The 24,357-nt window shown below is 38.2% G+C and overlaps 1 protein-coding gene across 5 annotated transcripts in view; it reads right to left on the reverse strand.

The window, feature by feature from the left end:
* Positions 1-24,357, reverse strand: part of MAP3K1 (mitogen-activated protein kinase kinase kinase 1) — a 77,543-nt gene that overhangs the window by 31,955 nt on the left and 21,231 nt on the right. For 4 of the 5 annotated variants that reach the window (XM_086700569.1, XM_086700591.1, XM_086700577.1 and 1 more), the window contains exon 2: positions 295-445. In XM_086700569.1, the coding sequence (XP_086556695.1) occupies positions 295-445 (151 nt within the window). Of the gene's footprint in view, positions 1-294; positions 446-16,980; positions 19,105-24,357 lie in introns of those variants that run through there. The other variant, XM_086700594.1, reaches the window with a different exon arrangement.

The raw sequence follows: 24,357 nt of genomic DNA on the forward strand, positions 1-24,357 counted from the left end.
TTAAAATACAGTATAAATCTCTACCAAAAGGATTTTAGACACTGACAGTAGGGGGCAGTGTTGCTTTAAGCATTAGCTACCCAATCCAACCAGTTCAGTTTCTAGAACAATTTAAGGTGCTTAATGAGCATAGTTTTAGCTATGTTTTATTCCAAGTGGCTAGAATGGTAAGCAAATCAAATAACTGCACTTAAAATCAAGAAGAAAAAAAAAGCTTACAAGAGGATCTACTTATGCTTAATTTCCCATCTCTTCCTATGCTTTCTTCCTTATGGCAGGTAAACAGACACTTACCACAGGGCCCCTCCTATTTCTTCTCTCCAGCCACTCGTGTTTCCAGGCTGGCATACAGGTTGCCTTCAGTTTCTCCCTGATCATTCGTTCTTCTGGGCGATCGTCCATCTTATGCAACCCCTTGAGAGTTTCTTTATTCTCCATCTCGCGACTAAAATGGAGGGAGCAATAAGAAGGAGATTAGTATATAAAAAATTTCCAAGAATAAATAGTATTTTATATTTTCAGTGGACATGTAACTAAAAAGGTAACTCCTAAAACCTCAAACGATTTAAGCCAAGTATGAAAGAAAGTGTCACTGTGAATCGTATATACTCTGTTTTTCAATGTTGTATGGTAATGTGAGTGTAATAATGCCTTTAAAAAGAAAAGTTCTATTTAGAAGGTGCAGGCTTACTAATACTACTAACACAGACCTTTGTTTACAGGTAGTTAACAAAATGGATCCCAAGACATTAAGTACTGCATTAAGAAACACATTCATGAAGACTGCACTGCTTCCATTTATACCACTCTCACATACTTGAAGTATTTAACAAATATTTAGAAGAGCATTTTACTACTCTAGGATTTCCAATAACTTAAGGATTTCCAATAATTTAAGTAAATATAGATAGAATCTGGTGGATATTCTCATTTTCCGAAAAAAGCTAAATCAATATTTAATAAGCTAAGTGAAACCTAACCACATCTTCTATGATCTCACAATATTTGTTCAAAGCCTAAATGATTAGATTTGTATTCTTGTAACATTATTTCCACATCAAAGTATTGGGGACACTCCATATATAAAATGTAAAAATTGGCAGAAACATGTGACCTTTACTCCATAATATACTGTGGAGTTATCAGAATAAAATAATCTGTAAGCTAGTAATTTTTGAAAATTAATCCTAAAAGCCTCCTAAAATTATTTAGCCTTTAGTAGGTAAAGCATCCACTAATTTCAAATACACTTATATCCACATGCAGATATACACAACAGATACAATATACATATGCATGGATTTTAAAACCTGATTCATAAGGAAACAGTTAAAGCATTTGCACTCTGGGAGAAGTAACAATTTAAAAAATACTAATAAGCTAAGTTCAATAACTATTTTGGAAATTCTATAAAGCTACAGAACTGATTTTTCTACATAGATAGGAAAAGGAAATACTCAAGGAAATACCAGAGATGATAACTGCAAGCTTACTAAAAAGTGAAATGCAAACTCCTCTAGGAATTTTCCAGATAATTACAACCAAAGAGCACCAGTATCTTCAGAGAACCACCAAAACTTAAAACTAAATATGCACTAGAAAGTAAATGGTTAACTGGTTTTCCTAAAGCATCAATTCTGGAGGGGAGTGAAAATCAACAAGTTAAACATCCCTGTGCAGAGATTGGTCTAGAGAGTTTTAGGAATGCAAAGAGTACAAAACGTTTGAAAACTTGCAAATCGGCATTAAGAGCATGTAGTAGAGTATTTCCATCACATGGTATAAAAAAGCTGTCAAAAAAAAAAAAAAAGAGGCTACCTGAGAAGAAAAAAGGCGAAGGAAGGAAGGAAAGGAAGGAGATTCTTTTATTTACTTAGAAGTGCCTGGCTGTTTTTCCTGCTCTGATTATAGTATAAAATATAACTTTTGGGGTATATAAGAGAAGACTAGAGAAGGAGGGAGGAGAGGGAAAGGAAGAGAGGAAAGAAAGGGAAGGAACAAGAAAGAAGAAAAGGAGAGGAGAGTGAGAGAGTAGGGGGTGGGGAGGGCTAAGGGAAGGAAAAGGCAGGGATAGAGAAACGTTTTCACAAAATTTCATCCTGTTCAGTTAGTACTTACCCAGGGAAGCTCAGATTTACAGGCAACTGAATTTATGGGCTGACTGCATACCAAAAATTCACTTACAATTCTCTAGTTTGAAAAGCAAACACTTTCCCCTCCAGTAACAACGTTGCAAGGCGTGGCTAGGTTCCCAGGCTAGTTCTCAAAAAATAAGTCACATGGCAGAACTGCAGTACATTTTACACCAGAAGCTCCTGCACTCCCAGACAAGAGAGCTTATCTTCCCTTTGGTCCTAAATATCTCTCCTCCCCCACATTTGTTTTAGGAGTATCTCTTCTCCATTCTGTATTTTCAGTGTCTCTCTCCCAGGAACCCACCAGAAGACTCTCCCTGTCTAAACACCTCTTCCGGGAAGATGTGGCCTCCTTAAAGTTGACATGAGTTGCCTCTTTCCTTTTTGCTTGTTTGAAAATACTGTAATTATTTACTTTTTTTTTTTTTTAACACTGCTGTTTTTTTTTTTTTTTTTTTCCCAACGTTTATTTATTTTTGGGACAGAGAGAGACAGAACATGAACGGGGGAGGGGCAGAGAGAGAGGGAGACACAGAATCGGAAACAGGCTCCAGGCTCTGAGCCATCAGCCCAGAGCCTGACGCGGGGCTCGAACTCACGGACCGCGAGATCGTGACCTGGCTGAAGTCGGACGCTTAACCGACTGCGCCACCCAGGCGCCCCGAAAATACTGTAATTATTTAAACCAATTTCTCAATAAATAATAGGGAATGAGCAAACTAGTAGTTCAACTTTTACATACATCTGTTTCTTCAGAACAAGGGAGTGAAATGGAAGTGCTGGGTCAGACCGTACACAAATTTAAGATTCCTGATAATACTGGCAAATTATCTTCAAGAAAATGTATCTTCCATTCACAATCCCTCAGGTCAAGTTGCCATCTTAGCTGGTCTGTACTAACAGACTCCTAAGGGGGCTTCTTCACTTTGAATCTTACTCCAGTCCAGGTTTCACAGAGCAGCCAGGGTCACTTCCTCTATTAAAACCCTCCAGTGGTTTGCCCCTGGGCTTAGACTAAAATGTTTAAAAGGTCCACTGTGGCTATGCACCATGTGGTCTTATCTCAACTGAAAATCACCTAGACCTCTACCCGACCCTTGTGTTTCTTTCACTGTCTAAAGAATTCCAACATCTTTCCTGCTCAAGACTTTTGCACAGACAGACTTTTGCAGAGCCGTTAGCACAAAGGCTGATGCAGGGCTTGAACCCATGAATCCGAGATCATGACCTGAGCCAAAGTTGGACACTCAACCCACTGAGCCACCCCGGCTGCCCCTTAATGTTTATTTAACTTTGAGACAAGAGAATGTGAGTGGGGAAAGGGCAAAAAGAGAGGGGGACAGAAGATCTGAAGCTGGGTCTGTGCTGACAGCAGAAAGCCCGATGTGGGGCTCAAACTCACCAATCAGGAGATCATGACCTAAGCCGAAGCTGGATGCTCAACTGACTAGGCCACCCAGGCACCGCCCCCACCTTGTTCCATTCTTTGACAGCACTGTACTTTTCCTTTAAAGTACTCATTGCAATTTGCAAACCTATTTCCCGACCCCCCATCAAGAACTATAAACTCTATGAAGGCAGGGACCAGTGTTTTATCCATCATTATATATACAACATCTAACAATGTCTGGCTTATGATAGGTATCAAAGCATATATTAAATGAATAATCATGTATTAACATCTTTGACAGCCCTAAGAACCTTCCTAGTTTTAAAATTTAATGACTACTCATGTTATTCTTTTTATAGTTCTGTTTTTAATTAAGACTACAGTTGCAGTTTAGATGTTATTTAGTAGAGCAATTTTTGTTGTTCCTAAATTAATCTGTAAATATAAACCAAAATATTCTAATGTCTTCATAAATAATAATCATATATCATTAATTATAAAATGTGTATTTTTCACATTTTAGTATCTCTGAAATCTGAATGCCTCTTACAATCAAATGTTGTAATTTATGGCAGGGTTTATATAAAATAATGGTTCCATTTACAACCAATGGGATCTTAGCTTCACTGAAATATACAGTAAATCCTAATGCTACTGACTAGGAAAAAAATCATGTGTGTATGGATAGAGAAGTCATGTGTCATCTTATCCAATTAACATTATAGCTATAATAATATTAATATTAAATCTTAATCTTAAACCCACAAACTAATCTAAACAGATAGTTGCTAAATCACCAGGAGATTAGAGGGCCTCTAATTCATTTTGGTTAAACAAGAGTGTTCTGGAGAGTTATTTTTGACCTAGTACCTACAACCAATACCTGTTATTTTATCTAAAGTAATAGCTTGTATATTTCTGACTCTTTGACAAAACAAACATAATGTATTTTGGGAAAGTATTTTGAAGACTTTAAAAATAAATGAAATTTTAGCCAGACAAATATGAGAAACTTAAACACTGCTACAGATTAAGCTTTATCTTCCTTTCCTGTTTATTTAGAAAACATGAGGTTTCTTGCTTTTTTTGGTTCTAAACATTCCTCAGAATAAATTTGTGATCAATCTAGAGTGTCAGAGAACCTTTCTCTTCTGAGGTTAGGCTTCTTGTTCTAGTCTCTTTCTAGAGACAGAATTTACCTGCTAACATATGAAATGGTTCAGTGGCCCCTTCTTAATGAAGCCATTTGGTCCTTTCTTTATCTGACCTCCCACGGTACCAGCTATTTTAAATGGACTGTCACTCTTATAGATGTCCTCTCCCTTAAATTCTAGATGATTTTTTCCTATTTCTGCTTCTGACTCTCTGACCTCACTGGTATCATATATAGACCCTCTTCCAGGAGCCCCTTAAATACTAGTCACTGCCCTCTTCTCAATACTCTCTTAAGTACACCAAGATATTTCATAACCTCTCTGCTACTGCAGATGTTTTTTTTCTCCTGACAGAACCACCCTATCATCTTACATGCCTTCATCAAGAACTTCCTACTCCCACTCTACAGCAGTTGCCACTCCCTCCCACCATGTTAATATTAATTATAATACAGCATAAAGTCCAGTATTGGTTTAAGTATCTGCTTCCCTCACCACACTAGGAGCTCTTCTGGGACAGACCGCAACATCATACTCATTTTTGTATCCAGGCAAATGTCCTGGACAAGCCACAAAAGGCACCCAACTCGAAGCCAGGGCACCTATCTAGTCATAGCCACCTCCCCTTCTGAAGGTAGTGTCTGATGCTCAGGGGCACTATGGTTTATAAACGTGAATCCCTCCAGCAGTCACAGTTGGCCAGTGCAATAATTTGCCCTCATCCAAAGACCCTCTATACTAGATGGTATTGTTATATTTTAACCAGATCTGCCCACTGTGGGAGTTTGCAAGATACATGGATGTGTCACTGTAGGAAGAATGGCACCAAAATAGAGAAAAAAAGCAGTAACTAGGAACAGTGAGACAAAATAAGGGAGAGCAAAGAGAAATTAGAAGGAAGATGAGGTCAGCGGTGGAAAGACAGAAAGAAGCAATGAAAATAAACATGAGAGTTGTACCTGGGTCCCCTGATATGCTGTTACCCGATAAGAGCTACTTTTACACTTCCCTGGGTGGTGAATAACCAAGTTCTCCAGAGACTGCATGTGTTCACTGCAATGGAGGAAACTTCATGGGTCCTTTTTACATTGTACTGAAATAAACCCCATAATCTCTCTCTTCCCTGCATCTCCAAAGAGTCTGACTACAGCACTAACACAGCTCATTGCTCTGGCACACAGAGGATATTCGAAAAACACTCAAAAATAGAATCCTACCAAGTTAACTATAATTTTTAAAAGCTATTTCTTAAATAGTTCATTTTTAGCATGGAAATATGTTAGTCAACTAGTAATATGGAGAAGTAATGGCCAGACTTACGTCATAATAGAAAAAGTTAATGTTACATGACAGGCAAGGTGTTAGGTGCTTTATATATATTTACAGGTACTTCACCCTCCCAATAACCACATGAGGTCATTACCATCTGAGGCTTGGAGAGGCAGGCTTACAAGCCTGGGGTCAGACAATATATAAGGAGCAGGACCAGGATTCAGACCTTGGTCAATCTAACTCTGACTGCTATGGCAGGTCACTGTCAATTCTGATTTTGTTTTTACAATGAGTCAACGCCAGGTATCTGTGCTATTTATCTATTTGATAAGAATACAAAGAAGTTTAAACAAGTTTTTACAATGGTGACTAATAATTTAAAAGCTCATTAATTCTCTTCATTAATAGAGCATTTCACTGTAATAGGAGTGTATAATGATCATATGAAACCTTTCTGGAAATTAAGTGGTTTAACTTTAGTATATATGAAGACTGTCAAACAGTTCACATTATGGATAACTTTATATAGAAAGAATCTTCATTCTTTCAGTATCCAAGGAATCTCACAGAACCCTGGAAATACACTGAATTATTTGGGACAGGCACAATTAAGAGCCACACAACTGAGGTCTGCTTGGGAAGTTCCCATAAGAGTAGGAATTCTTATGCTAAAACCCACAGATTTTGTTACCAAGGGGAGAGGAGAGTAAGGGAAGAACCCCCTTCCAAAACAAAACTAGTCTGTTGTGGGACCCTTAAAATTTAAGTTTCCAAGTAAAGGTCAAGAGAAGGAATGACTTAGGTAAGACTTGGGAGAGAGTCTGGTGAAGCATATGGCTAACAAAAGAGGCTAACAATCCCTTAACATCGACAGGGCACTGCGCTAACAGTTCCACATGGGTCACCTCAGTCAATTCCCAAGACATGGAACTTTTATTATCCCATTGGCAAAAAAACAAAAACAAAAACAAAAACAAAAGCCAAGGAGGTTAAGTAACATCTCCAAGGTGATAAAGTCTATATGTGAAGAATACAGGATTTAAAGCCACATATGAATGATTCCACAGTCTCTTATATCCTATAGGGCAAAAAGAAAGTGATTACAAGTGCTTAAAATTTGTTGACCAAGATATGAGGCCAAAATATCTGTAACAGCTCTATTTTCCCATGAGATAATTTCTAGAGAGATGTGGGCTGCTACTGAGCAGGAAAGATCAAAATCAATGGCCAGTCCAACCTTTCTTTTTTTTTTTTTCCATCTTCCAGCATTTATAACATATCTAATTTTACATAAGAAATAATATATAAAAATGGCTCATGTTATGAAAATTAGTCCCCAAAAGATTTTACTCAAGTTATGTTCAGTAATATATGAATGACGGCACAAGTCCTACTGATTTACAACAAGAAATAGGCAATTGCTTTTTTTTTTTCTATACAGAGTAAACCTTTGTCACAACAAAGGTCTACTGATTTATTTATTTTTTTTGGTTTATTTATTTATTTTGAGAGAGAGAGGGAGCAGGAGAGAGGCAGGGAGAGGGGGAGAGAGAGAATCCTAAATAGGCTCTGCATGGTCAATGCAGAGGCCAACGTGGGGCTGGAACTCATGAACCACAAGATCATGACCTGAGCCAAAATCAAGAGTTGGATGCTTGGGGCACTTGGGTGGCTCAGTCAGTTAAGTGTCTGACTTCGGCTCCAGTCATGACCTCATGATTCGTGAGTTCGAGCTCCATGTCCGGGCTCTGTGCTCACAGCTCAGAGCCTGGAGCCTGCTTCGGATTCTGTGTCTCCATCTCTCTCTGACCCTTCCCTACTCAGTTGCATGCACTCGCTCACTCTCTCTCTCAAAAATAAGTAAACATTAAAAAAAAAAGAGTTGGATGCTTAACCAACTGAGCCACCCAGGCACCAACCCCCCCTACTGATTTGTTAATGTGGGTATGGCCATGATATAACCAGTTTTATATTATGTAGACGTTCTATCAGAAGTCTTTGTGGGGGAGGGGGGCCCCACCTGGGTGGCTCAGTTAAGCATCTGACTCTGATTTCAGCTCAGGTCATGATCTCGCTGTTCGTGGGTTCAAGTCCCACAACAGGTTCTGTGCTGATAGCATGAAGCCTGCTTGGGATTCTCTCCTTCTCTCTCTGCCCCTCCCCTGCTTGTGCTCTTTCTCTCAAAATAAATAAATAAATATTAAAAAAGAAAGTCTTTATGGGGGGAGACAGCTATTTGTAGTATTGTAGAAATCTTATATAATCCTTTGAGTGATACAGGCACAGAATCTCACTTTCAAAAAGCCCGTATTCTGGTCAATAACATCAAGAGTTAAATAATATGGAGGCCAAAGATCAAAGACAGTAATACAACTTATTGTCAACAATGATTATAAGCAGTTTAATACCACCTTAGTGATTCTGATGGATTCATATTTATAAATTATTCCAAAAATGCTAAAAATATATGCTAAATATATGCTAAAAATAAACTAAAAATCAGTTTATCTGACCTCATGGATTAGTTTCAACCAAACTGTCACTCCATTTGAATTTTAAGATTAAATTTAATTAAGCAAAATTGACGAGATTTGGAAAAGTTGAAAGTGGTATAGACACATGAAGAGTATGTATGAAATTAACCAAAATTAAACCAATAGAATATATTAATGGGTAATCATACTGCAGTCATTTGTTCAGTAGCTAACTTAGGCCAACCTAGACAAGAAAAGTGCAAGTGCTTTGATGGCAGGGCCTTTCTCTGGCACCTCCTATAGCTACGAACAGAGCGCTCAGAGCAACGTATGTCATGGGCTCCATAAACAATTGCTGATTTAGAGTCAGAGTAGCTGGTTATCACTTCTAATAAACAAATACCTAGGAAATAACACTGTGCAGATATTGTACCCAGCAGATACACACAGCCTATTTAACTCATAACTTCTAGCATAAATTAGTGCCTCTGGGACATAAAAACAATTTCAAAGAGAACAAGAATATTCAAAAGCTTTTTTAAAAAACTTATTTACTGTTTAATTTCCATCCAAGTTAGTTAGCATATTTTGCAACAATGATTTCAGGAGTAGATTCCTTAATGCCCCTTACCCATTTAGATCATCCCCCCTCCCACAACCCTTCCAGTAACCCTCTGTTTGTTCTCCATATTTAAAGAGTATTTTATGTTTTGTCCCCCTCCCTGTTTTTATATTATTTTTGCTTCCCTTCCCTTATGTTCATCTGTTTTGTATCTTAAATTCCTCATGAGTGAAGTCATATGATATTTGTCTTTTTTTTTTTAATTTTTTTTAAACGTTTATTTATTTTTGAGACAGAGACAGAGCATGAATGGGGGAGGGGCAGAGAGAGAGGGAGACACAGAATCAGAAGCAGGCTCCAGGCTCTGAGCCATCAACCCAGAGGCCGATGCGGGGCTCGAACTCACGGACCACAAGATCGTGACCTGAGCTGAAGTTGGACGCTTAACCGACTGAGCCACCCAGGCACCCCAATATTTGTCTTTCTTTAACTAATTTCACTTAGCTTAATGCCCTCCAGTTCCATCCATATAGTTGCAAATGGCAAGATTTCATTCTTTTTGATTGCCAAGTAATACTCCATTGTGTGTGTGTGTGTGTGTGTGTGTGTGTGTGTCTGTATACCACATCTTCTTTATCCATTCATCCATCCATAGACATTTGGGCTCTTTCCATACTTTGGCTACTGTCAATAGCGCTGCTATAAACCTTGGGGTGCATGTGTCCCTTCGAAACAGCACACCTGTATCCCTTGGATAAATACCTAGTAGTGTGATTGCTGGGTTGTAGGGTAGCTCTATATTTAATTTTTTGAGGAACGTCCATACTGTTTTCCAGAGCGACTGCATCAGTTTTCATTACTACCAGCAGGCAAAAGAGATCCTCTTTCTCTACATCCTCACCAATAATGTTGGCGAGGTGTGAGGTAGTATCTCATTGTGGTTTTGATCAAAAGGTTTTCTGACTTCTAAATCAGTAATTTTTAAATACTGAATGAACAATCATTGTGCAAATATAACAATGGAGTTTACAAAAGGCAGAGAGCCACTAGACAGTATCAAAGCATTCTTCAAGGTAGCAACTCCATATGGAATTTTTTTGGCAGTCAATTACCCATGACCGAGTCTATGGAGTAAACTATATGCCTGAAGGTCTCCTTTTAGAGAATTCAAGTGAATCAAAAAGAAAAGCGTACTGTGGGGCATCTGACTGTCTCAGTCAGTGGAGCATGGGACTCTTGATCTTGAGGCTATAAGTTTGAACCCCATGTTGGGAGTACAGATTTACTTAAAATAAAATCTTAGGGGTGCCTGGATGGCTCAGTCAGTTGAGCACCTGATTCCTGATTTTGGCTCAGGTCATGATCTCATGGTTGTGAGATCAAATCTCACACAGAGCTCTGTGCTGGGTGTGGAGCCTGCTTACGATTCTCTCTCAAAAACAAATAAATAAAATTTAAAAAGTGTATTTTAGCTACATTGTTCTGTACCATATGTTCTTAGATATGTAGTAAAAATATATAAATATATTTAAAGCAAGACTACAGAATAATGAATAAACACTAACGGATTGATAAGTGAATTACTGGTAGTTGTAACTGTTATAAATTCAAACACCATTAAAATGTTTTTAAATGTAAATAACATATTGATAACTACCAACTAGGACAATATTATGATGAATGGAGAATATTCTTTTAATTTTTATTTATTTTGAGAAAGGTACAGAGAGCAAGTGGGGGTAGGGGTAGAGAGAGGAGACAGAATCCCAAGCAGGCTCCATGCTGTCAGTGCAGAGCCCGATGCAGGACTTGAATTCACAAACTGTGAAATCATAACCTGAGCTGAGACCAAGAGTTGGACGCTCAAACGACTGAGCCACCCAGGTGCCCCAAGTGAAGAAAGAAAAGATTCTAGATTGTTTTATGAGCTGCATTTTTATTTAACTCTACTCAACAGTATTTTATGATTAAAAGGCACCTTTCTTGGTCACATATTCATACCAATATTCAAATATGAGTCTGATAAAACTACTTTGCAGGAAAAGTAAATATTGTATAATTAACACATGAGGCTAATGGATGGACTTCAGGAGCTTCCAAAGTTACTGACACAATGAACGTAAAACACCAAGGCTAGTCTTTCAGGTAGACACACTTATACATGAGTAAATATCAAACTAAAGGGGCTGTTTTTCCTGTGCCTACATAAATCAAGAAAAAGATACAATGAAAAATGAATGTTCAAAAATACCTCTTAGTCCCAGGAATAATATAAAGCAGCAATGCAAAAACTTGATTAGTAAGTTTCCTTGGTACATCCCTATCTCTCAGCTGACACATTCCATTAAGAACTACTATGTTTAAGTTAATTAATTTACCACAAACAGATCAGTCTAAATGCATTACTGGTAACATCACACAGTAATGGAACTATGATATGCTATCCAAATCTGGGGTAAAAAAAATCACTCTGCCTTCTAAATGTGCTAATAGATGAATTTGAAAATCAATAAATGTGTATCAAACGAGAATAATTATATATACTTTATCAAGCCAGAGGACATATAACCGTCATATGTAATGACAAGTATGTGACGGACCAGTCAAGAAAATGTCTACAACAGAAGTTAAAACTTGCCAGGAGGCAATAAGAATTTATTTATTTTTGTTGTTTATTTTTAGAGAGAGAAAGAATACAAGCAGAGGAGGTACAGAAAGAGAGGACAGAGGGAATCCCAAGCTGGCTCTGTGCTATCAGCGCAAAGCCCGATGCAGGGCTTGATTTCACTAACTGTGAGATCATGACCTGAAGCTGAGATGAAGAATTGGACACAAACGACTGAGCCACGCAGGCTCAGAATTTAAAGAAAATTAAAGGAAGTAAGATGAATCAAGGTAGTAATCAAGTTAGGTTAGTAAGGAAATAAAAATCCTAGAAGAAGATTAGCGATTTGAAATCGAAAACGTTTTTAAAAAGGCACTCAGAGAAAAACAAGACGGTGAAGGCAGACATCTTTTCAAGGTCACACCCCTCATGTATGTGCATAAAAGAAAACAAATCAGACTAAAGTGAACCAACAATGATTCAAGTTCAGTGAAATTCACGGACTTGTCACAAATTATGAACTAAAATTAAATGGCAATATTTATGGTAGATGAGTGAAAACTATAAAAACTGTCGGAATTGAATAGAAATGAGTTTTGTGATTTAAAAAAAATTTTTTACTGTTTATTTATTTTTTGAGAGAGACAGAAAGGGAGGGAGGGAGAGAAAGTCTGACATAGGGCTCGAACTCACAAACTGTGAGATCATAACCTGAGCCAAAACAGTTAGATGCTTAACCGACTGAGCCACCCAGGCACCCTCAGTTTCATGATTTTGTAAGATTGATCAACTCACAAAATACATGAAAATCCTTGTGACAGAAAAACAATGCTATTCTGCTAACAATGACAGACAAATGGACTGAAAAGTTGCTGCCAAGGGAATGTTTATTACTTAAACTAAGTATTTTTCAAAAATACTTGTTTTACTCATCACAGTAATGACCTTTGTAACAATATTTCTAACTACTACTATTCTTCCACCCATCTTTCCAGAGAGAAGATTCATACTATTCTTTTCTTCACACCCACGAACTTGGGAGATCTACCAGGCCTAATGTAAACTAGTTTCTGAGAACCACTGTTTACAGAGGGAGTTTAAGACCAATATGGTCCCATTTCTCATTTCTTCTGCTCCAAAAAAAACCCACGGAAGCTTCAAAAACTTTTAATCCTGAGGCTTGTATTCTTTTGATAGTCACTGCTAAAAATTCCAGTTTATCCCCCACTTTGTTGTGTCCTTGATACCTGATGAAGAACCTTTAGAAACCTTTGAGAAAAATGGGACATATGAGCATCCTCTTCCTGAACTGTTGATCACAGATTAGTAAGCAAGGAAAAGGATACTAATACTTTATAGTATCGGGTAAATGTCTATTTCCTTTTAAGAATTCCCCTTTGTGCTACACGACAAATCTAGGGTTGTGTCTAAATGACAACCAATGGATAAGTATAGGGGGCTTTTACAATACGTTACAGAAGTAGACTGGAACTCCCTACACCACTACTGGGGACAGCTTCCCACAAAGCACTGTCTCCTGTCCTCAGTCTAAGAGCACTAGTACATAGTCCATGGCACAAAGCAGGTATTGGGGGGTGGGGGGAGGGATGGCTGTTCCTTAACCATTTTGCTTTTCATCAAAAAGATCCCAAATCAGTGTTATATGGAGGCTCTGGTGTATGCTTTTCTTTGGAACTTTCTCCAATGGGTGTGTTAACGACATTTTTACTAAGTCAATTATTTTTCAAAAAGCATGGCAGTTCAGTCTGAGTATTCTTTTAAGAGATCAAATGAGTACAGCTAGTAATTGGAAGACTGGACTGTTACTGTATATATTCCTCTCTTTTAAGAAAAGTTGGTTTACAGTTAAAAATGTAACAATTTGAGTGAATACCATCTATGTTGATAAAAAACCCTTGGGCTATTTTCACTGTTCCCAGATTAATGGAGGAGAGTATGATATAGCACCAAATTAGAGCACAAAGCCCTCTTACATCCTTTGCTAGGAGAATGATTTCTTTCAAATGCCGCAGAACAGCTGATACTATTTCTATAGTACTACTTCCTTCTAGCTGGTGGAAAGGCATGTTAACTGGGATGCTCAAAATGAGGAAAAATGACTTCCTAATAAATGTTACTTTTCTTCTTTATGCTTTTAATGCTAGAAACCCACTCTGTTCAATGAATGTTGGCATGTCTACTACATGTAAGCTCTGGTCTAAGCATCAGATATACAAAGTGGGATAAAGAAACAAAGGATAAATAAGACAGGACCTCTATCCCTCCAGGTGCTTAGTCTAGCACTTCTCTATGGTAAAGAAAATATGAGGCCATCTCTGCAACAATAGAAGTATTTTAACATACCATAAATAGTTGCAAGGATGGAGTGGATCTCCATCCCTTAAATTTATCTAGGGGAATCCTGAAAAGATCCACAGAGAAGGTAACACCTGAATAATTTTAAAGGAAAGAGAAGGACTGGCATGGAGTTGATTAAGGCTGAAAGATTTTCTAGACAAAAGATCTAACTTTGGTGAAAATAATGTTCTATAAAATACTAAACAGTTTATAACCCTACTGTTAGGAAATATTAGATAAAATGAAATTAAATGAGTTTATTTAAAGACCTGTGTGCATCTTAATTTTCTAAGAGGGGTGAAAAAAGAAGATACACAGCATTCCTCACATTGGCACAGAAGCCCCTTTTAGCAGAACACCTTTGGTAGAGTAGTGGTTCTTGGTATATATTGTGAGAAATCTGTACTGAATCATCTATATAGTCCCTTTTGGCTCAAATAAGTCAATATATCTAAGAAGAAAAATCTAGAGAAGAAACTAAAACTAGCTGTCTTACTATCTTAATGTAAGACTTCTCAAGCTATCATAAAATTCAGCATGTCTTTAGAGCAACTAAGGCTCTAAGATTTCAAAATATGGGGAAAAAGATTATTTGACAGCCAGCTAGAGAGATGGGTAAAATCACCTGATGTGAACCCATCCTAAGAGAAGTGGGTGTCAGACATGCAAACTTGGACTAATCTAACTACTAGCAGAGGCCAGAGTTTGTCACTAAGATTTGCCCCTGTCTACTCACTCTCTGCCAAGGACTTAGGTCTTGGGTAAACGTAAGACACCAGACAAAGGGGGAAAAAAAAAAAACAAAAAACAAAAACAAAACCTGGACAAGCCATTTTCTCTAATCTCTATATGCCTAAGGAAAGCCCCAGAATATGAAATAAAAAAGGCTCCTGGGGCACAGTCTTCACTTTACTGCAAACACCCAAAGCTCTGGCCCAGTGGTAGCACTCTCATGTTTTTGGCACTGATGGCCACATTCCTGGTTTTTATCTTGACGAAGTCCCAGTTGTTCGTTTTTGCTTTTGTTTCCCTTGCCTCTGGAGACACGTCTAGTAAGAAGTTGCTATGACTGAGGTCAAAGAGGTTGCTGCCTGTGTTCTCCTCTAGAATTTTTGATGTTTTCCTGTCTTACATTTAGGTCTTTTACCCGTTTTGCGTTTGTGTATGGTGTAAGAAAGTGATCCAGGTTCATTCTTCTGCATGTCACTATCCAGTTTTCCCAGCACCATATGCTGAAGAGATTGTCTTTTTCCACTGGATGCTCTTTCCTGCTTTGTCAAAGATTAGTTGGCCATACATCTGTGAGCCCATTCCTGGGTTCTCTATTCTGTTCCATTGACCTATGTGTCTGTTTTTGTGTCAGTACCATACAGTGTTGATGATTACAGCTTGGTAATACAGCTTGAAGTCTGGAATTGTGATGCCTCCAGCTTCGGTTTGCTTTTTCAGGACTGCTTTGGCTATTTGGGGTCTTTTCTGGTTCCATACAAATTTTAGAATTGTTTGTTCTAGCTCTGTGAAGAATGTTCTAGTTCTGTGTTTTGATAGGGATTGCATCAAATGTGTAGATTTGGGTAGTATTGACATTTTAACAGTATTTGTTCTTCCAACCCACGGGCATGGAATGTTTTTCCATTTCTTTGTGTTTGTTCAATTTATTTCAAAATCTTTCTATAACTTTCAGTGTATGAATCTCTTACCTCTTTGGTTAGGTTTATTCCTAGGTATTTTATGGTTTTGGGTGCAATTATAAATGCAATAGATTCCTTTATTTCTCTTTCTGCTGCTTCATTATTGGTGTACAGAAATGCAACCAATTTCTGTACATTGATTTTATATCCTGCAACTTGCTGAATTCATGTATCATTTCTAGCAGTTTTTTGGTGGAGTATTTCGGGTTTTCCATGTAGAATATCATGTCATCTGCGAAGAGTGAAAATCTGACTTTTTCCAGGCTGATTTAGATGTCTTTTATTTCTTTGTGTTATCTGATTGCTGAGGCTAGAGCTTCCAACACTATGCTGAACAACAGTGGTGAGTGGACATCCCTGTTGTGTTCCTGATCTCAGGGAGAAAGCTCTCTATTTTTCCCCACTGAGGATGATATTAGCTATAGGTCTTTCATAAATGGTCTTTATGATCTTGAGGTATGTTCCTTCTATCCCTGCTTGAGGGTTTTTATCAAGAAATGATGCTGTATTTGTCAAATGTTTTTTCTGCATCTATTAAGAGGATTGTCTGTTTATATATATATATACACACACATACATATACATACATACAGAGAGAGCACATGCATGTGAGTGGGGGAGGGGCAGAGAGCGAGGGAGAGAGAGAATCCCAAGCAGGCTCCATGCTCAGCATGGAGCCCAATAAGGGGTTCGATTTGTGCGAGACCATGACCTGAGCCGAAACCAAGAGTCATATGCTTAACTGACTGAGCCACCCAGGCACCCCTGATTCGTTTATTAATGCCACTATATAAATGCTTTAGTCCTACCAGGGAGATATAATATAAACAAAAATATAAAGCTCAACATGACCCATAAACTCCCTTATTTGTTAAATCTGGAGAGTACCTTCTAATAGTTTATTTGTGTAAAATATTCTTTGCTACTCCTATAATCCTGTGGCTCCCAGTATTTTAAAATCTGAGAAGCCTTTCTTACCATCAGCAAGTTACACATGTGAATCCATAGACCCTATGAAAACTCAGGCTAGGAAATACTAAACTTACAGACTCTGTACACTTGATAGTCATTACATAAAAGCAATTTAAACCTCATTACAAAAAGAGGTGAGTATTATATTTAAGAGTCTATCAAAGCTCTCTCGGAAATGTCAAACACCTATTAGGAAGAACATTCAAGAAAGGAGAGACCACGAAACATGGACTTTCAGTTGTTTTACATTAAAAACTCTTCTAGTTTTTTTTTTTTTTAATTAAACACAAATTTCTCTTTCTTAAAAGAACAGCCATTTTTGCATATTTAAGTGCTACAAGTCAAAAAGATGTAAAGTAGTACCTACCCTGAAATGAGAAATGAAGCATGGCTGGTTTCTGGTCAAGTCTTGGCTGCAATGGTGACAATGGTCCAATTTGAATTCTGACTCCCCTGGTCCAGAGCTCTCTGCAGACATACAGCCTGCTTTTATCCTAATCTGGTGTCATCATTTCAGAAATGCTTAATATGGAGGCATTTGGGTGGCTCAGTCAGTTGAGTGTCCATTTGGCTCAGGTCATGATCTCATGGTTGATGAGTTTGAGCCCCACATCAGGCTCACTACTGTCAGCCTGTTACCACAGAGCCTGCTTCAGATGCTCTGCCCCTTCTCTCTCTGCCCCTCCCCAACTTGTGCTCTCCTCCAAAATAAACGTTTAAAAAAAAAAAAAAAAGAAATGCTTAATCTGTGTCACAGAAGTGATGGTTTGCTTTTTGTAAATGAAGAAAAGCTGAGATGTTAATATTTAATGTGTCATTTTGAGTGCTAACCTGAAAACACAATTACTGTAAAATCTTTTTGATTCTGTATTATTAAATATTATGCTTTTTATATTTAGAATGCTTATCATTCATTCAGCCAATTATTACTGCTTATTTAAATAATAAAAGTAGATATCACTGCAACTTTTTTTTTAAGATCTGCTGTCTTAGATACAATTCATTCCTCAAACTGAAAAAGTGACTAACCTTTGGTTAATTACATCTGGTATTTAGGACACAAACTTGACATATTTGAATAAAAAACATAAACATTTTATATGGAATAAATTCTAATCCCTTACACAATGTATATATGATTTTTTAGTTCCAGATTTTAATACAAAATGTCATTCCTCTGTGAGCTGTACAATTACTCTGTCTATAACAGCAAGTATAAATCAATCTAGTGTACTGTCTAGCTCTTCTGGTAAGAAAAAAAATTCTCTACTTATATAGTCCAATAAACAAGTGGAAAAAGCTGCAAATGACTGACGCCTAACAATAAATTAAGCCAAAACACCACAAATGTGTCAATAAACTACAAGTAATGGCCATGTAAAATTCTCAAATAAAATATTTTAATTCTATTACTGCTGTGTTTGCTAGTGTTCACGTTCTCAACCTGTCACTGATGAGATAACATCTTGTTAATAACTATAAAAGTACCTTATGGATTATTGTGAAATAGGTATTTAGATTTCCAACTTGACTTCAGGAATCTCTCAAATGACCTACAGCCAAGTTGTGATCAAACTACTTCTGTACTAACATTCTAGGTGACTGAGGTCTCCCCCAGTAGATGTTGACCAATTTCGTATGTTCCTTATTCCCCTTCAGTTATTCCTTGGCATAATTTCTTCCCAGACATTTGCTCACCTATTCCTACTCAATGAGTGTCCACATACCCATCTTGAAACAAAACAAAAACTTTGGGCCAGTGAGTACATTACAATCATGGGAAGGTTTTGAAACTTGCAAAGTGCTGAATCGTGTTTAGGTTAAGGTTTTATTTTCCGCAACTGGTTTTGATGGCACAAACCTCCTCTAAGAATACTAGGCACACCTTATTTAATCCACTGGAAGATGAGATCAGGAGTGAACCTAACTTCTTTGTTCTTTGGCTGGCATAAGCTATCTATATACAGTTGAAAAAACTAAGAATTCAAAGTGAAACAGAACATTCTAGAATGGAATGAGAAGAAAAAAACTTCATTCAGCAGGTGGCACTCTTTCCTTAAAAATGTAACCTAAGTGATTATTACTATCAAAGATGTCATTTGCCCCACTAATCACTTTAAAGAGAAGGTACATTAATTCTGATATCCGGTCCCAAATATAGTCTGAATCATTACTGTCTGTCTACCTAAATAACGTCTTCCTTATTTCAACAGAATTCTGGAGGTTTTCCTGAATATGCCAATTCCTTTTCACTATAGCAAAAGGTACAATTTAGTAGAATCCAATAATTGCATTAATTTTAAAATGGCAGGTTTTGACTTATGACAGCCTAGTACATTCTTCAAAAGACAGTCATTTTAACCATCTCTAATTTTAATTAACTCAGTTATAAAAGAATGATCTGAATGAAAATGGTGCAAAAGATTATACATATATAAATTGTATTATTGTGTTATTCCTGTTTTATTATTTTTTTATTATTTATTTATTTTTAAAAAATATTTATTTATCTTTGAGAGACAGAGAGAGACAGAGCGTGAGTGGGGGAGGACAGAGAGAGAGGGAGACACAGAATCCGAAACAGGCTCCAGGCGCCGAGCCGTCAGCCCAGAGCCCGATGTGGGGCTCGAACCCACGGACTGTGAGATCATGACCTGAGTCGAAGCCTGACGCTCAACCGACTGAGCCACCCAGGTGCCCCATGTTATTCCTGTTTTAAATCATGGCAGGCACCAACTCTTTTTCCTAAGCATGTATATGAATATTCTTTTTACCTGGAATAACTTTGACTCAATTCATTACCATTCTGGCTGATATCCAACCTCGAAACTTTTAGGTTGAAAAATGGAAACAAAGCTGACAATAAAATGTGAGTTTATCTAGTACACAGAAGAAGGAAGAAATAAAAATAAAATTTGTCTAGTTTTCCTTGGCGTATCTCTTGGTCTCAATGCCCTGTAGTTGTCACCTTACCACTCAAGTTCTAGGGTCATCTCTACCTTAGAGAAACTGTCCCAAAGGCTGGCTTTCAGTCTGAGTTTGGAGGGATAGATTCTTCCATCCCCTCTCAGCAAATTGCACTATTAAAATGGACACTTATCTGTCTCCAACACTTGACTGTGCAATCCTTGAGGGCAGAAAGTGGGGGGGGGGGTGTCTCAACATTATGTCCCCACCCTAGCAAAAAGCTTGGCATATGGGAGATACTTAATAAATACACGCTGAATAAAGGAAAAGACTGATCTTTCCCCTTGTGCTATATTTTACTTGAGGGTAAGACCAGGTCTTACTCATTTTCCATTCTAACATTATGGACCTTCAAATGCTTGGTACCTATACACGGCAGGCTGGGAGGAAGGAATGCCTTTCCAATATGAGCCTCCAGACCATATCTCTATGACCACACTTTGTGGAAAGAATGAAAAGTGGAAGATTTCATCCCAGTAGAACACTAAGAGATGGCCGGTAAAAGAAGCCAAGAACCACAAATTTAGACATCTGTATTTCAGTGAAAAAAACTTTCCCAAAGTTTGGGAACTTGAGCATGACTCTCATTTTGTTAATGCCTGATGATTTTCCTGTGGTTAGTAAGAATAAAAAGTCTTGAAGGAGAACCCAACAGGATTTGTGCATGGGAGGGGAGAGGCAGAAGTCATGAGACTACTATCTTACTAGGAAGGAACCTCAGAGGGAATTAGCCAAGGGGGTTGATGAATGGGGGTATGTCCAGGGAAGCGGTAGTGTTGGAAGCCCAAATCTAGACTCCTCAAACATGGACTCTCCTAGTTTAGGGGAAAACAGCTGGTGGGATGCATTAGAAGCCATAGCATAAGCATGAAAAATAGACCATCAATTTCTAGAAGACCAATTTTATTCTAAGATTTGGGAGTGAGTTGCAATGAAAGTCTTTCATTGAATATACAAATGTGACTAGGGGCTCCTGAGTGTCTCTGTCGGTGAAGCATCCAACTTTGGCTCAGGTCATGATCTCACGGTCCGTGAGTTTGAGTCCCATGTCGGGCTCCGTGCTGATGGCTCAGAGCCTGGAGCCTGCTTCGGATTCTGTGTCTCCCTCTCTCTCTGCCCCTCCCCCACTCATGCTCTGTCTCTGTCTCTGTCTCTCTCTCTCTCAAAAATATAAAAAAAAAATTAATTAAAAAAAATACAAATATGACTAAAAAATAAAATTCAAATGAATTCAATGTTAGCCAATGACACAAAGATGTTCATTGTTCCAAACAAGCATTCTCAGGATGGCAGACTGCATGGGACACTCCTGGGTCCTTCAGCAGAACTGAATGGATGTCCAAAGTGTTCACAAATAAGCTAAAGCAGCTGTTCTCAACCGTGTTCCCATCAGTTTGATGTTTACATAAAGATATGACAAAACTTCAAAAAACTGTTCAGAGAACATAATTTATCAAGGCCACAGCAACTAGCCATATATAAGCAATAAGTCACCCTCTACCTGAGGCAGAGAGAAGATAAACTGCATAACTGCCAAGCATACACCATATCTCTACCACTTTCCACCCAAGAAAGCCTATCAGTTATATCTGTTATACAACAGAGTAAGTAATATTTATAGGGATATTTCTAAATATGTCCTAAACTATTTTTCTAAAAATATTTTAAATCTTTGATACTTTATTACCAAGAAAGTACTATGGGATCATACCCCTACATGCATCACCACACCACACCTTCGGCATCAAAATGTGACTGGCTACCAGTTAGGTATGCATGCTGACCAAGTTAAAACAGGACCAGGTTACTATTTCTAAGAGGCAACTGTTAAGTGACAATTAGGAAGAGGGTAGAGAACTATCAGAGCCACCAAGACGGCTTGGACAGAAAGCAATCTTCTGAACACTTGGGGCAGGGAAAGTCACTTAAAAAAAAAAGTGTTCCTTGTCACCCTCAGGGAAGTCTGTAAGACATGAACAAACTGTGCATGTAGAAACCATGAAATGGGTTCCAAGTACAATCACAACCGTGCTTTGTTAGAACATAATGTCTGTAAGAGCAGGGATTTTTGTCTGTTCCCTCACTGCTGTATTCCTAGCGCCTGGCACATAGCCAGTTCTTAATAAATTTGTTGAGTGAGCGAATGTTTTGTTACACCATGAGCTATAATAATTTAAACACAGAAAAAAATGCCTATCTACATATTTCATAACCATGGCAAACTTTTAATCACAGACTGGCTTCCTATTCACCATTCAGTCAAGTGCCCTCCTAGCCTCCTCCTCAAGAAACGTCTGTTTCAGAAAAGCACGCTCACTACTTGAACAACAAAACCTCCTCTCTTTGCTCCATCTTTTCAGTCTATAAGCATTCTCCCCTCTCCTAGCCTTAAAATAAAGACCAATCACATCAATCCTAAATGCTTCTTTGCCTTTGCTAACCCTTAGGCTTTCTCCTCTCTCCCCTTCCATCTTCTGCTCCTCACCGCCCTGTTACTCCTTAACGAAGCACAGGTGCTCCGATGCCCACCACCCCACTAAAACTGCTGGTCAGAAGACAGTCACTACCACCTTCACATTCCTTGCCCAATGGCACTGCCACTGCTGACCATTTTCTCCATGGACAATGTCCTCTCCCCTGCCTTTTGGGTGTCATCTGTCCTGTAACATCTCCTTTGCAGGTTCTCCTCTGCTCTCTTCCGTGAAATCCTGGCACTCCTCAGAAGGAGGAATCTGAGCTAGGATTTCCCCACTACTCTTTCAGAGGTCCGGAAATGAACCGGGGCTGATCTATCAAGGAATTAAAATTGCCCACAGCAACTCCCCATTCATTCTTCAATCTTCAGCAATTGTGAAAGATTCTGAGCAACCCAGGGTTCAAGTGAGCAAAGGTATCCTTACAAACATTCATAAGAAGCCATGAAACTTCAATCCCAAAGGAGGAATTATTATCACTGTAATAAGATATGTAAGATTAAGCATATCTTACTTTCCACAAGTTATTTTCTTAAAAGATGTATATAAGTAAAATACACATAATAAAATCATTTTCAGGAGTTTGGCACTGCATCATTTTTGATTGTTTTCTTAGGAGAGTGTGTGTGTGTCAGCTTACATTTTTTATTAAGAGGCCTTTCTTACAGCACAACGGTATTTCTTTCTTCATCTTTTTTCTTCAATGCCTACATCATCTGTACCCTAAAAAGATAATCAGTAGGCAGCATTTATGAAGTTGTCCTCATATCCAGTATATACATGAATACTGTCAAATCCAGGCAGAATGGACAACTACCCCTATTTTCTCCAAGAGTTTCTCCTGAACCTAGCTACCAGTAGTGCTATAACCAGTCAGAGGACACAAGAAGTCAATCATCTTTTTACCTCCCCAAATGAGTTCCTAGCACAGTAGTATGCACACAGTATGCCAGTAAACATGGCCTGAGTTGAGGTGACAGTTTAAGTTTCTACAAGGAGCACGTATGTAAGTTTTATAGGACAGCAAAAACATTACTATGATTTTTAAGAAAACAAAATAAGGGAATAAAAGACAGTTAAGGGCAAAGATATTTATCTTGCCCTGAAGGAGATTTCATTTTTACCTGAGTGGACTTTCTATAGTTAAAGATAATCGCCTTTGTTAGGGAGGCATAGGGTCAGGGAGATTACTGAATTTTCTCAAAGCCACTAAGCTCTTCTAATTATCAAAGAAGATGTCTGCTGAACACAAAATAAAGATTCCACATTTGGGAGGCAGGCATTTGTTAACTTACATTACTAGTAGAGAACAAACATCAATAAGAGAATAAATGGACTAGAATTCACTTAGGCATACTTCTATATTGGATGTTAGCCTTAGATATTAATATCTTTACTCAAATTAGTAAACAGGCATAACCAACAATTAAATTACACCAACCAAAAAAAATGCTGAAGTCTGAATTGAATCTTTATTTAAAACCACTGGACATGAAAAATATTTTTTTAAGACCCACTTACACAAAGAGTTCTAATAACTACATTTAGGTGTAAAGAAATAAATTTCAAAATGCCTGAAATACCCAAGGCAGCTACTTTGGAGCATGCACTAGGACACTCAGGTGCAAGATGAGGAGAGGCGGCACAGGAGGGAGTGGGTGTAAATACAGAACAGAGGATTACTACTCTGTCTCTTACTACTTCATTTGCCTGGAGAGGCTGCCTAACTCTTGCGAGGTATCTCCACCAACTATATAATGGGAATAATGGCAGTGTCACAGGGTGCAGGGGAGACCAAGTCTGTGCATGCACTCTGTGAAGGGTGAAGGCTCCACGGTGTTAACAATGACTACTTCTTTTTTTTTTTTTTTTTTTTTTAATTTTTTTTTTTTCAACGTTTATTTATTTTTGGGACAGAGAGAGACAGAGCATGAACGGGGGAGGGGCAGAGAGAGAGGGAGACACAGAATCGGAAACAGGCTCCAGGCTCTGAGCCATCAGCCCAGAGCCTGACGCGGGGCTCGAACTCACGGACCGCGAGATCGTGACCTGGCTGAAGTCGGACGCTTAACCGACTGCGCCACCCAGGCGCCCCAACAATGACTACTTCTAATGCACGTGCATTCCAAGCACATCTCCCATTCTGTTGGCAAAGGTCTGTGCATTAAGAATCCAACCATATTTTGGGAATGCAAACTGGTGCAGCCACTCTGGAAAACAGTATGGAGGTTCCTCAAAAAACTAAAAATAGAACTACCCTAAGACCCAGCAATTGCACTACTAAGTATTTATCCAAGGGATAC

Source organism: Puma concolor, chromosome A1, assembly GCF_028749965.1.
Source record: "Puma concolor isolate L17-30 chromosome A1, mPumCon1.1.hap2, whole genome shotgun sequence".
Taxonomy (NCBI): domain Eukaryota; kingdom Metazoa; phylum Chordata; class Mammalia; order Carnivora; family Felidae; genus Puma; species Puma concolor.